This window comes from Carcharodon carcharias, chromosome 4 (assembly GCF_017639515.1).
Source record: "Carcharodon carcharias isolate sCarCar2 chromosome 4, sCarCar2.pri, whole genome shotgun sequence".
Lineage (NCBI taxonomy): Eukaryota > Metazoa > Chordata > Chondrichthyes > Lamniformes > Lamnidae > Carcharodon > Carcharodon carcharias.
The window spans coordinates 138,023,381-138,033,501 of record NC_054470.1 but is presented as its reverse complement, the minus strand read 5'-3'; the positions used below and the strand labels follow the sequence as shown (position 1 = coordinate 138,033,501).

Genomic DNA, 10,121 nt, shown 5'->3' with positions numbered 1-10,121 from the left:
CTAAAATCCAAGCATCATACAGAGAATGAAAGTAAAGTTGTTACTTGCCTGCTGGCGTGCTTTGACGATTCTCGCTCCCGTCGGTTACAGGTGCCTGTTTTAAGCTCTTCACACTTCAAGCAAGTTGTGAGGAGAGAGGCAGCCTCCATTCCAATGTCCACTCTGCCCCATTCTAAGGAGGAAAGCCCTGATGATACACTTACAGAATTTTCTCTTTGTTCCCTTTAATCTTATTCGTTTCACCTTTTCACTAATCATAAGACATGACCGAGACTTTATTTAAGGAGCAAGAGAGAGAGAGAAGGGAGAGAGAGAGAGACGAGATCCACTGTTGCATAATAACGGCGCTTCATCAATGCATATACAATAGGGGCGGTTGAGGACGGAATCCGATTGTAAACTGTGTTTAACCAAGGCAACATGCAAGAATCGAATTCATTTCATTAAAATTAAACTAGTTGATCAAATTTGTGTGCGTATGTGTACATTGAATGGTACAAAAGGCCGCTGGTGTTTCTTCTTTTAAGTTATCTAACCAATTATGAAGGTTCACCAAGCTGAGTTTACGCTTTATTTTTGAACAAAGTAAAAATTAGAAGTAAGGGATGGATGTAATGCATTGATTAATCATAAAGACAGTACATTATCTTACTTATGGCTGTTTGTCACCGAGAATCTATTTGCTTTTATTAGAGTTAAGCGTTTTTGTCGTGGCTGATTGGTGATAACATTACATCTTCAAGTTTCGAACGTTGTTTCAATATATATGGAGCAGTAACCCAGAATTTTGTGAAACGAATAATAATCTGGGTCGATTGGATCGTGGTTTTCATTTTTTTCCACTAATATGATTCATTCTGAAATTTTAGGGTTAATAACATTTGGATTAATAGTTTAAAATACTTACTTTAAAATTCAATAAATTATTCGCATTAAACAAATCCCTCAATAAAAGCCCATCTGGTGGGTTATCCAGCTGGGTGTGTATTATATTTGATAATTGTCTACTGTACGCTAGATGGCAGCCGGATACAGCTGTTCTGAGATTTAATTTACGTCAAATACAAGGCACGTTAACAGCCTCCGCACTTTCTGCTGGACTTATCCTACAGTTACAAGCACAGCTCCCCAGTCTACACACAATGGCAACTTTCCGTCCTCTGAAAATCACAATTGGAATCTCACCGGCATTATAGCGAGGCATCAAAGGATAATTCAAAACAGAATAAAAATGAAATATAAAAAACAGTCGCTCACCGAATTAATATTGCAACAGCACAAACAATTTTTTTTCGCTTTCACACAAAAGGGATGGGGTGCCCGTTTTATTTATTTATTTTTAAACAATGATCCATTAAAATACGAAAAGAAAGTTTGATTGTCAACTAACTTTTTTTTCATAATCTGAAATTTCGAGGCTGCTCGTTGCATTGTTTTATTACAAGCACAAGGTCCTCGTGTTGCTTTTTTGTGGTGACCACAGGCGACCCATACTAATAAGGTCTCAAAGTAAATACCAGCGCAGGAGATCTAATGTAAATTTTGCTTGTCAGAGCGTCGTAGGTAATAAATAAGACGGCTAACCAATAGTGTGCAGGAGGCTGGCTAACCTTAGCCTCCCCAGCCCCAATTCAGGGCTATGACCAGTCGCCTTTGATTATCAGTTGCCAACAGCCCCTCTCTTGGCTCCTTGACATGAGCTCCATATAAGGCAGCGATCTCCATAGAAACGTGTCAGTTTCAATAGTAGTGTCAAAGTTCACTATATACAGACATTCGCGCAGATCCCCCTTTCGGAAAAATTGCTCCGCTAGTCTTCCCGTTTAAACGCATTCATTTTGTCTCCCCCTTGCATATTCTATTAATTGTTTTTTCTTTCCTCTCTTTCTCTCTCCACTCCGCATGAGAGGTGAAAATAGGGCGCTTTAACGTCGGCCGTCCTTTTTTTTTGTCCTGGTGAGTTTTTTTCTCTCTCTGACAATTCAGATCTTCTATTTTCTGTTCCTCTCCGGAGAAGAAGGGATTTAACACTCGCCATACTTTACTTCGGATCGCGTGGTTATTTTTCTTGTGTGTGTGTGTGTTCCTTCGAATTGAGGTCGTCTCTTTTTCCCCAACTCCTATAATCTTTAACCCCTCGTTCCCTCCTAGATTGGTTTCCTGAATGGCTGACTGCGTGTTGCCCTGGATCTGGCCTCCCGACACTTGCGTACCCTGATCGGGATCTTCTTTTTTATTCTTATTTTTTTTGGTCCTCATTTGTTTCGCTTACTGTTGATCAACACTCACTCATTCATTCACTGCTCCTTATGTGTGTGTGTCTGTGTGCGTTGCTTTGATCGCAGTTTTATTCCTTTTTTTCTTCTCTCTTTCCTTTCTTCATTTTCTGTTACCACCATCCAACTCTGCTCCCTACCAACAGGACAAAAAAAAATCCGTGCGATCAACTTGTTTTCCCGCACTTTTTGGGCCCGAGATTATGGCAATGGTAGTTAGTACTTGGCGAGATCCTCAGGACGATGTGGCCGGAGCTCAGGGCGGCCAGTCTGCACAAACGCAGCCGGGCCAGCAGCAGCAACAGCAGCAGCAGCAGGCGGCATCGGGTGCTCCCCACACCCCGCAGACCCCGGGCCAGCCCGGGCCGCCCTCCACTCCGCTCGGAGGCAGCAGTCAGAGCGTCCAGCCTGGCGGCGAGAAGCAACAACCCTGTCAACAGCAGCAGCAGCAGCATATCGAGTGTGTGGTGTGTGGGGATAAATCCAGCGGCAAGCACTACGGCCAGTTCACATGCGAGGGCTGCAAAAGTTTCTTCAAGAGAAGTGTTCGGAGAAACTTAACGTACACATGTCGTGCCAACCGGAATTGTCCTATAGACCAGCACCACCGCAATCAGTGTCAGTACTGCCGCCTGAAGAAATGCCTCAAAGTTGGGATGAGGCGGGAAGGTGAATATTTTATTAAGCATCACTGTAAATGTGAGGAGATCTGGACTTCAAATCTCTCATTGCGCGATTTCGGTTCAATCTGAACAAATGCTTTGGCTGGAAAGTCATTCTAACCGGTTAATTGTAACCTGGTAAAAATAGATGCCAATTCATATTCTTAAAATACATTTTTTTAAAAAACATCGCTTAACCTAAAAAAAATCGAACTCGCAGCTTCAAAGTTGAGAGAGTTTAACAATTACAAGCATGGCTGCATATTTTTTGTGGATTCAAATGGTTAATACATCGGTCTTTTCCCCCCTGTAATTGTAAGTTAATCGTTTGCATTCATGCATTAGATGTTTGGAGAATTTTCCAATTGTAACCGTGGGTGGGTGTTGCAGTTTGGGGGAGTTTTTACAATCCAGCAATTCTTTCTGCAATGTTGTGTTTTGGATTTTTTTAAAACAGACACAATGTGGAGTGCTCTGACGGGTAAAACTGTGTTTAGCATTTACATTTTTATGTGCCTAATTTTTTTTATAACGTCACATATTGTAATTTTACATGAAAAATTGAACTGGTTGCTTGTGAACTTTAAAAACATCTAAAATAGTGGTTAAAATAATGATGTGTTTCTGAAGCTTTGGGTGGGTTGTATTGCGCTTTGTGGATGTACATTTCCTCTCCTTTTTTCTCTTTCTGTCAGCGGTTCAGCGAGGAAGAATGCCTCCAACTCAGCCAAACCCAGGCCAGTACGCGTTGACGAATGGGGACCCTTTGAACGGCCATTGCTATCTGTCTGGATACATCTCCTTACTACTGCGGGCCGAGCCTTACCCAACCTCTCGGTATGGGAGTCAATGTATGCAACCCAACAACATCATGGGCATCGAGAACATTTGTGAACTGGCTGCACGATTGCTTTTCAGCGCCGTGGAATGGGCCAGGAATATCCCTTTTTTCCCAGATCTGCAGATCACAGATCAGGTGGCTCTGCTAAGGCTGACTTGGAGTGAGTTGTTTGTTCTCAATGCTGCCCAGTGCTCGATGCCGTTGCATGTGGCTCCTCTGCTGGCTGCTGCCGGGCTCCATGCCTCGCCAATGTCTGCAGACAGGGTCGTTGCTTTCATGGATCACATAAGGATCTTCCAGGAGCAAGTCGAGAAGCTGAAAGCCCTCCACGTCGACTCGGCAGAATACAGCTGTCTCAAAGCTATTGTGCTATTCACATCAGGTGAGTGGTTCGGGAGAAGGGAGGGGTGGGGGCGAACGGGACAGAAAGTTCAGCGAATTGGATGTAAATCAATAACGTTGCTCACTCGGTGCTAGAAGAGTGCAGGGAGAAAGCAGATATGAATGGTTTAGGCGGCTGATGCTTATTTATGTAAAGGATGGTATTAGTCAAGTGCTATAACAATGATTTATTTTAACCAGGAGGGTGTTATTAAATAACATAATCTGATGTAAATCAATTGGAAATTGATCAGTAAAATTACAAATTAATCATATTTTCAACAGCCTGCAAATCTTGATAAATTATTCCTTCATCGAGGGAACTGTTGGTAAATAGAACAATCACAGTAAGGGAGAGACACAAAAAGACGTAATGCGATTATTGCAGAAAGATAGAAATTATATATGTCTGTTCAAACGCCTCACATCGTACCCTCACTCCCCCTCCCCCTCCCCTCCAGTTTTGACCAAACTTGTTTTGATTGTTAGCCAGAGGGGAATTCATGGGAAGCCTTTCTCAAAGCTGTCCAAGTTTTCCAAAGCGAACAGCGTTTGGATGATCGAGAGGGTGTTTTTCTTGCCATTTTCTTTCTCGCTGGCCTGTTTGTGAGGGCCGCTTGAAGTTACTGAAGCTTACAGGAGGCTTGTTGTGGTTTTACCTTAGGTTTCCGGCTAGCATTTTCAACCTCTCATTCTGGATGCTGTCCAAGTGCCGGGTCGTGACCCAAACTTCCTATTTTACTTTATTAATTCATACGCTAAAATATGGCTTCCAAGCATATAAATTAAAGCGTTCACAAATCGTCAAAGAGCCTTTCCTGAAAGAAAGCGCAATCTGGCCCTATCTGTTCCACAAAATGTTTCAAGCTCGGTAGTGCACAGCATCTGTGTATGCACATATAACATTGGGATTTTTAAATTCAGTAAGTGTTATTTTGCAACAAAAAAAAATCCAGCAAACCCCAAACCTCTAACAACTGGATGGATGTTGACTTTATTAGAATGCATTTTGTACACATTGGAAATGTTGCCGACAATATAAGCATGATGTTATACACAGTCATATCACCAAAACTGTTAGTACAAAGGCGGGATTTCACTAATGATAGCCTTGCTTTCTTGTGAATGGTGTATGGTTTGCACGTCTTCTTGTTTATCACTTTTTAAAAATCGGTACAAGACTACACTATTGTAGAGAGAAGCTGCTTTGCAGTGGAATGCATAAGAAGCATGTGTAACACATGCTGCAAAGGAATAGGAACAATAACACGTACCAGTATCTATCACACAATGTTCCCAGACACTGGTGTCTCTCGCTTGGTTCTCTGCGGGAAATGGCGTACATCTGTACTTATTATTTAAGAGTTTCTTTGTTACTTCTAATTCAAAGCTTATGCTGGCTATTTCTTTTGGCATCAGAGACTGCATCAGCCGTAATATTTGCAACAAAAAAGCAAAGACGTTATCAGATAGCTTGCCCGCCTCCAGCATGTAGAGGAGTGAATGCATTTATGTGTGTGTGTGTGTGTGTGAGAGAGAGAGAGAGAAAGAAATTGTGTGTGTGGATTGATATATAAAAAATAAACGAGGATTAAAATAAAACAAAAGGTCGACTGATAGCGGCACTAATTCTGTTTTTCTCTGGCTGTCAAGACGCCTGTGGCCTGTCGGATGCTGCCCACATAGAAAGCCTGCAGGAGAAATCTCAGTGTGCTCTGGAGGAATATGTGAGGAGCCAGTACCCGAACCAGCCGAGCCGCTTTGGCAAGCTCTTACTGCGACTGCCTTCTCTTCGCACCGTCTCCTCCTCGGTCATCGAACAGCTCTTCTTCGTCCGTTTGGTAGGTAAAACCCCAATTGAAACCCTCATCAGAGATATGTTACTGTCGGGGAGCAGCTTCAACTGGCCTTATATGTCCATCCAATGATGAGAGAAGGACACCCCTCCCCAAACAAAACAAAAATAAACACAAGCATTTTAGGTGAGCCTCCCTCTCCATTCAAGAACTTGAAAGTTCCTATAGAATGATATCTGTGAAAATAAAAGGACCTTCCAAGAGGCCAAACTGTTGACTGTGGGATTTATTCTGTGAAAAGGAACTGAACTGCACCATATGTAGAACCACACTTACCACAAGCATCGCTTATCATTTTGTAAAATATTAGTCTTTATTTTCCTTTTTTTGTAAAATTCAAGAAAACATCGTATGCGCATTTTAAAAAACAGAATCAGAAATTAGGGGGAAAATAACATTTTCCAAATAATTATAAAATTGTCCTGTGTCTATGTATCTATATCTGTTTTGTATTTTTTTTCTGGTTCCAAACCAGGTTTCCTGTGATTCTATACTAATAATTTTTTGATATAACCTTTTGCTTCTTATAATGAGTGCGATTTATGTCGTCAAAGCTATGTTCTCCAAGAATTAAAATTGAAATCAGAATTAAACAAATAAATAAAAAAGAATTTAGCACAACATTTAAAAAAAAAGAAACTTTTTGTCGCTTTAAGCGTACCAACTAGCCTGCAGTATTGGCAAAACTGACGTTTTAAAAAGTGATCAGATTGTAAGGGAGCACTGCTAAAAGATAATAGAGAAAACGTGTTTTTAGAACTATCACAGAGCGGACCGCCTAAAGAACACTTGGATTCTGTGTCAGCTCCCATTGCCTTCGTAGAAAGAAGAGTTTTGGTCAGCGTGTCCAAGGCACTTTTTTCTTTGGTTTTTTTTTTAAAAAAGTCTCCGTGAACTCTGGAATTAGGTTGATTGAAATTATTGATTTGTATTCAGGACTGACCTTGATTTAACTTTTGTTTTGTTACGATAACGAGTTCCCCACCACCACCACCCTCCTTCCCCCCCGCCCCCCACCACCACCCCCCCCCCCCCCCCCACCCCTCCTCACATCTCCCCCTCTCCCTTCACCCCAACCCAATTGTCTCTGACTTTCCACGTGGAAACAAAATTGTTTTATTTTGTGTTGCTTCCCCTCCCCCCATCCTCCAAGCTCACCTCCTCTCCCCGGTTTTTAATCATGCAGCTAAACTTTCCTATCAGTACTGCCGAGCCTGTTTACCTGTAGACTGAATAAAAACACAACGTCTAGAAATAAGTACACGCGTTGTACCCTTGCAGACGCGTTGTACCGTGGCGTTGTTCTGTGGGTATGATGGAATATTCTTGTAAAAAAACGTTGTTACGCTGGAACAATTACAAAAGTGATATAAAAGAGATCTATCGCAGCCGTGTCTGTGTTATCTGTTCACTGGTGGCGTCGTTCTCTGCTTCGTGATCGACAATATAGATTTTAAGGGACTTCCATCCCACTGATATTTGGGCATTAATTGCCCGGGCCTTAATAATCATATATGTGTATAAATTCCTCATCATGTTTTAAATAATACCATTCAAGTTATAGTTATACGCTGGTTATATCTGGATGAAATATTCAGAAGATTTTAAAGAACCAACTGCTTCCAGACAGTGGAGATGTAAAGACTGCTGTGCCTTGCCTAGAAAAGGCTGTTGTAGATTTCAGTTGCTGTTTGCATTAGTATTTTATAATCCGGATCAAAGCTCTAGCACACACTGTCATGGGAGAGCTTCCTTTAACAACTGTGCATCGAAATTAAACGTAATGGCCAGTCCAGAGTAAAGCAGCAAGGGGCACATTGTGAATCCGAGAGAGTGGTTGTAAATATGTGTGTGTTGTGCTGGTGGAAGCGAATGTATGTTGTGTGTGTGAGATAGAGAGATGTGTCTGTTTTTACAGAAAGATATGTGTGATATGTGTGGTGTGTGTGAGAAACTGTGTGTGCATGCATGTGTCTGTGTGTGAGAGAGAATGTGTGTGTGCGTGTGTGTGTTTGCGTGTGTGTGTGTGTCTGTGTGAGAGAGAGAATGTGTCTGTTTGTGTTTTGATTTTCCTCTCTATGCTCTGAAGCTTTCTCTTTGCATTTAACGTGATCATGCTTTCTGGCCGCTTGGGGTTTTTAACATTCTAGTCGCAAAGCTGCAGGATACACAAGGCGATGGCTACAGACACTTTTAGATGGAATAATTAACGTGTAAATAGATTGTCTATGTATGTTCCAATACAGATGCCTATATCCACCCACAACAGCAATATGCAGTAACAATACCTACACATGCCTACATGCCCAAGTAAGATGGAGAACCAATAAAGAAAGAACTGAGGCATTGCTGTGCACACGCTGGTTGCACTTAACATTATGGATATTTCAGGGTTTTTTTTTTATTCTGATCAGTGCTCTTTCAATGGGTTTGACTGCAACTTATTGTCAGTTGTCGCTATGAGCGTTTCCCCGAGGCCCCTATTTCCTTCAACCCCGACTTTTACACTACCCTTTTACGGCCGCCCATCGACATCAAAGCCCTAATAGATAATGATTTTTCATCGTTTCACCGTTAAATCCAATTAAAATACTGTTTAAACTTGTTAGTGCTGAGTATGACAGGGGCTTCCTGTGGTATTTCATAACATGTCAGGAACTGTGGGGGACAGTGGGTGTATTCCAAAATGCGTTTTCCCCTATTTTGAAGCACTGTTTCTAATTAATTGTTTAAATTCACTTATATAAACAGATCATTATATTTCGTGGCTGTTCTTGACACTTAAGTCCGGATTTCAGCATGATATATGGCGACCCAATATATTTAATGCCGCGCAATTCCATTCTATAGAAATTAATAGCCTTGATGTTGTCTGTGATAGTAAAAGCGCACAGCTCTGACACTATGTAAATACTGCATTCCACTTTCTCTTTGGTAAACACATATTTGTACATTGAGTACAGGTTGTTTAGTAACCGATGGATTTTTTTTTACTGCCACCTGCTTTTAACCTGCGCAGACATTTCGTGAGGCTGGAGCTATCTGAACTCTGTCCGTTCTACGCTCCTTACTTATAGTTACCTTTGTTTGTTATTATTTTTTAAATTTGCATTTCCCCCCTTTTACGAAGTGCAACTGAGAAGCTGCCTCGGAACTTTTTTTTCCAGGGAATCTATTTAACTGGAATCTTCAAATATTATTAATCCTCCCAGAAACCGAAGGGGCGAATGCTGTTGCAAAATATCAATGTTTAACCTGAAAATAAATGCTGATTTCAACTTTCGTTGCCTGAAATGGACACTTTTGTGATGCACTTGGCTCTGTGTATTGTGTTTCAGTCGAAGTAAAACACTGATTGGTTTGGGGATGACCAGGAAATTTATTATTTAAGGTCATACTTTTCTTCTTGGAGAAATTGCAGCCCAGTCCAGCACTTTAATAATATGGGCAGCCAGGCTCATTGGAAGCAGATGGTAGCTAACAAATATGGCGGCCTTTAAAGATTTTTTTAGATACATTTAAAAAATGCTTTCCCTGCCCAGTTTCAGTCCTTTCTTGTGAAACAAAGAAGCCGAAGCCTCTTGGTCTAAGGCTTCATTTTTAGCATCATAATTCATTAAATTAATCTGGAAACGTTGCAGTGTGTGGTCAAGTATTAATGATCTGAATAGTGCGTGGTTTATACTTTCATATCCTGGAGGTTGTCCTTTAGTTATTTATATTTGTATTATTTAATTGCTGTGTACCACAATAAGTTTTGTATCAAAGTTATAAAATTATAATGTAATGAACCACTTTTCCACACACTACAGTTTACACGTTTAAATGCTGCTTTCTATTCTACTCTATTTCAAGTGAATCTGCAAATGTTTTTATTTCTATTTTAGTTACAACATCTTGTTTTATTCCCCAATAAATTCTTCAGTGGTTAAAAAGAGGATTTTTAAATGATTCTACTGGAAAGGATCTAATATACTGTGACGTTGTGACTTTTACCCATTGACTTTACAGTATTGCTAATATGAGGGGGGAATTGGTGTTACGCCTCAGGAGCAAACTCGGAATAAAAATAGACCCGCAATTAAGAAATGATGGTTGTTTTATA

At 40.9% G+C, this 10,121-nt stretch overlaps 1 protein-coding gene across 2 annotated transcripts; it reads left to right on the top strand.

The window, feature by feature from the left end:
• Positions 1-1,757: 1,757 nt before the first annotated feature.
• nr2f1a (nuclear receptor subfamily 2, group F, member 1a) lies at positions 1,758-7,018 on the top strand. 2 transcript variants are annotated; one of them, XM_041186914.1, is made up of 3 exons: positions 1,758-2,945; positions 3,637-4,161; positions 5,814-7,018. In XM_041186914.1, the coding sequence occupies exons 1-3, from the start codon at positions 2,480-2,482 to the stop codon at positions 6,086-6,088; spliced, it is 1,266 nt and encodes a 421-aa protein (XP_041042848.1). In that variant the 5' UTR covers positions 1,758-2,479; the 3' UTR covers positions 6,089-7,018. The 2 variants fall into 2 exon arrangements, with proteins under 2 accessions (XP_041042848.1, XP_041042847.1); XM_041186913.1 differs by having other exon boundaries at positions 1,759-2,945; positions 3,634-4,161.
• Positions 7,019-10,121: the final 3,103 nt, after the last annotated feature.

What these genes read in the sequence shown, in the direction of transcription:
- nr2f1a (XM_041186913.1), top strand. Translation starts at nt 2,480, where the DNA reads ATGGCAATGGTAGTTAGTACTTGGCGAGATCCTCAGGACGATGTGGCC. An exon ending in AGTTGGGATGAGGCGGGAAG is followed by an intron (nt 2,946 to 3,633) that starts GTGAATATTTTA and finishes TCTTTCTGTCAG; the next exon opens with CGGTTCAGCGAGGAAGAATG. An exon ending in TATTGTGCTATTCACATCAG is followed by an intron (nt 4,162 to 5,813) that starts GTGAGTGGTTCG and finishes CTGGCTGTCAAG; the next exon opens with ACGCCTGTGGCCTGTCGGAT.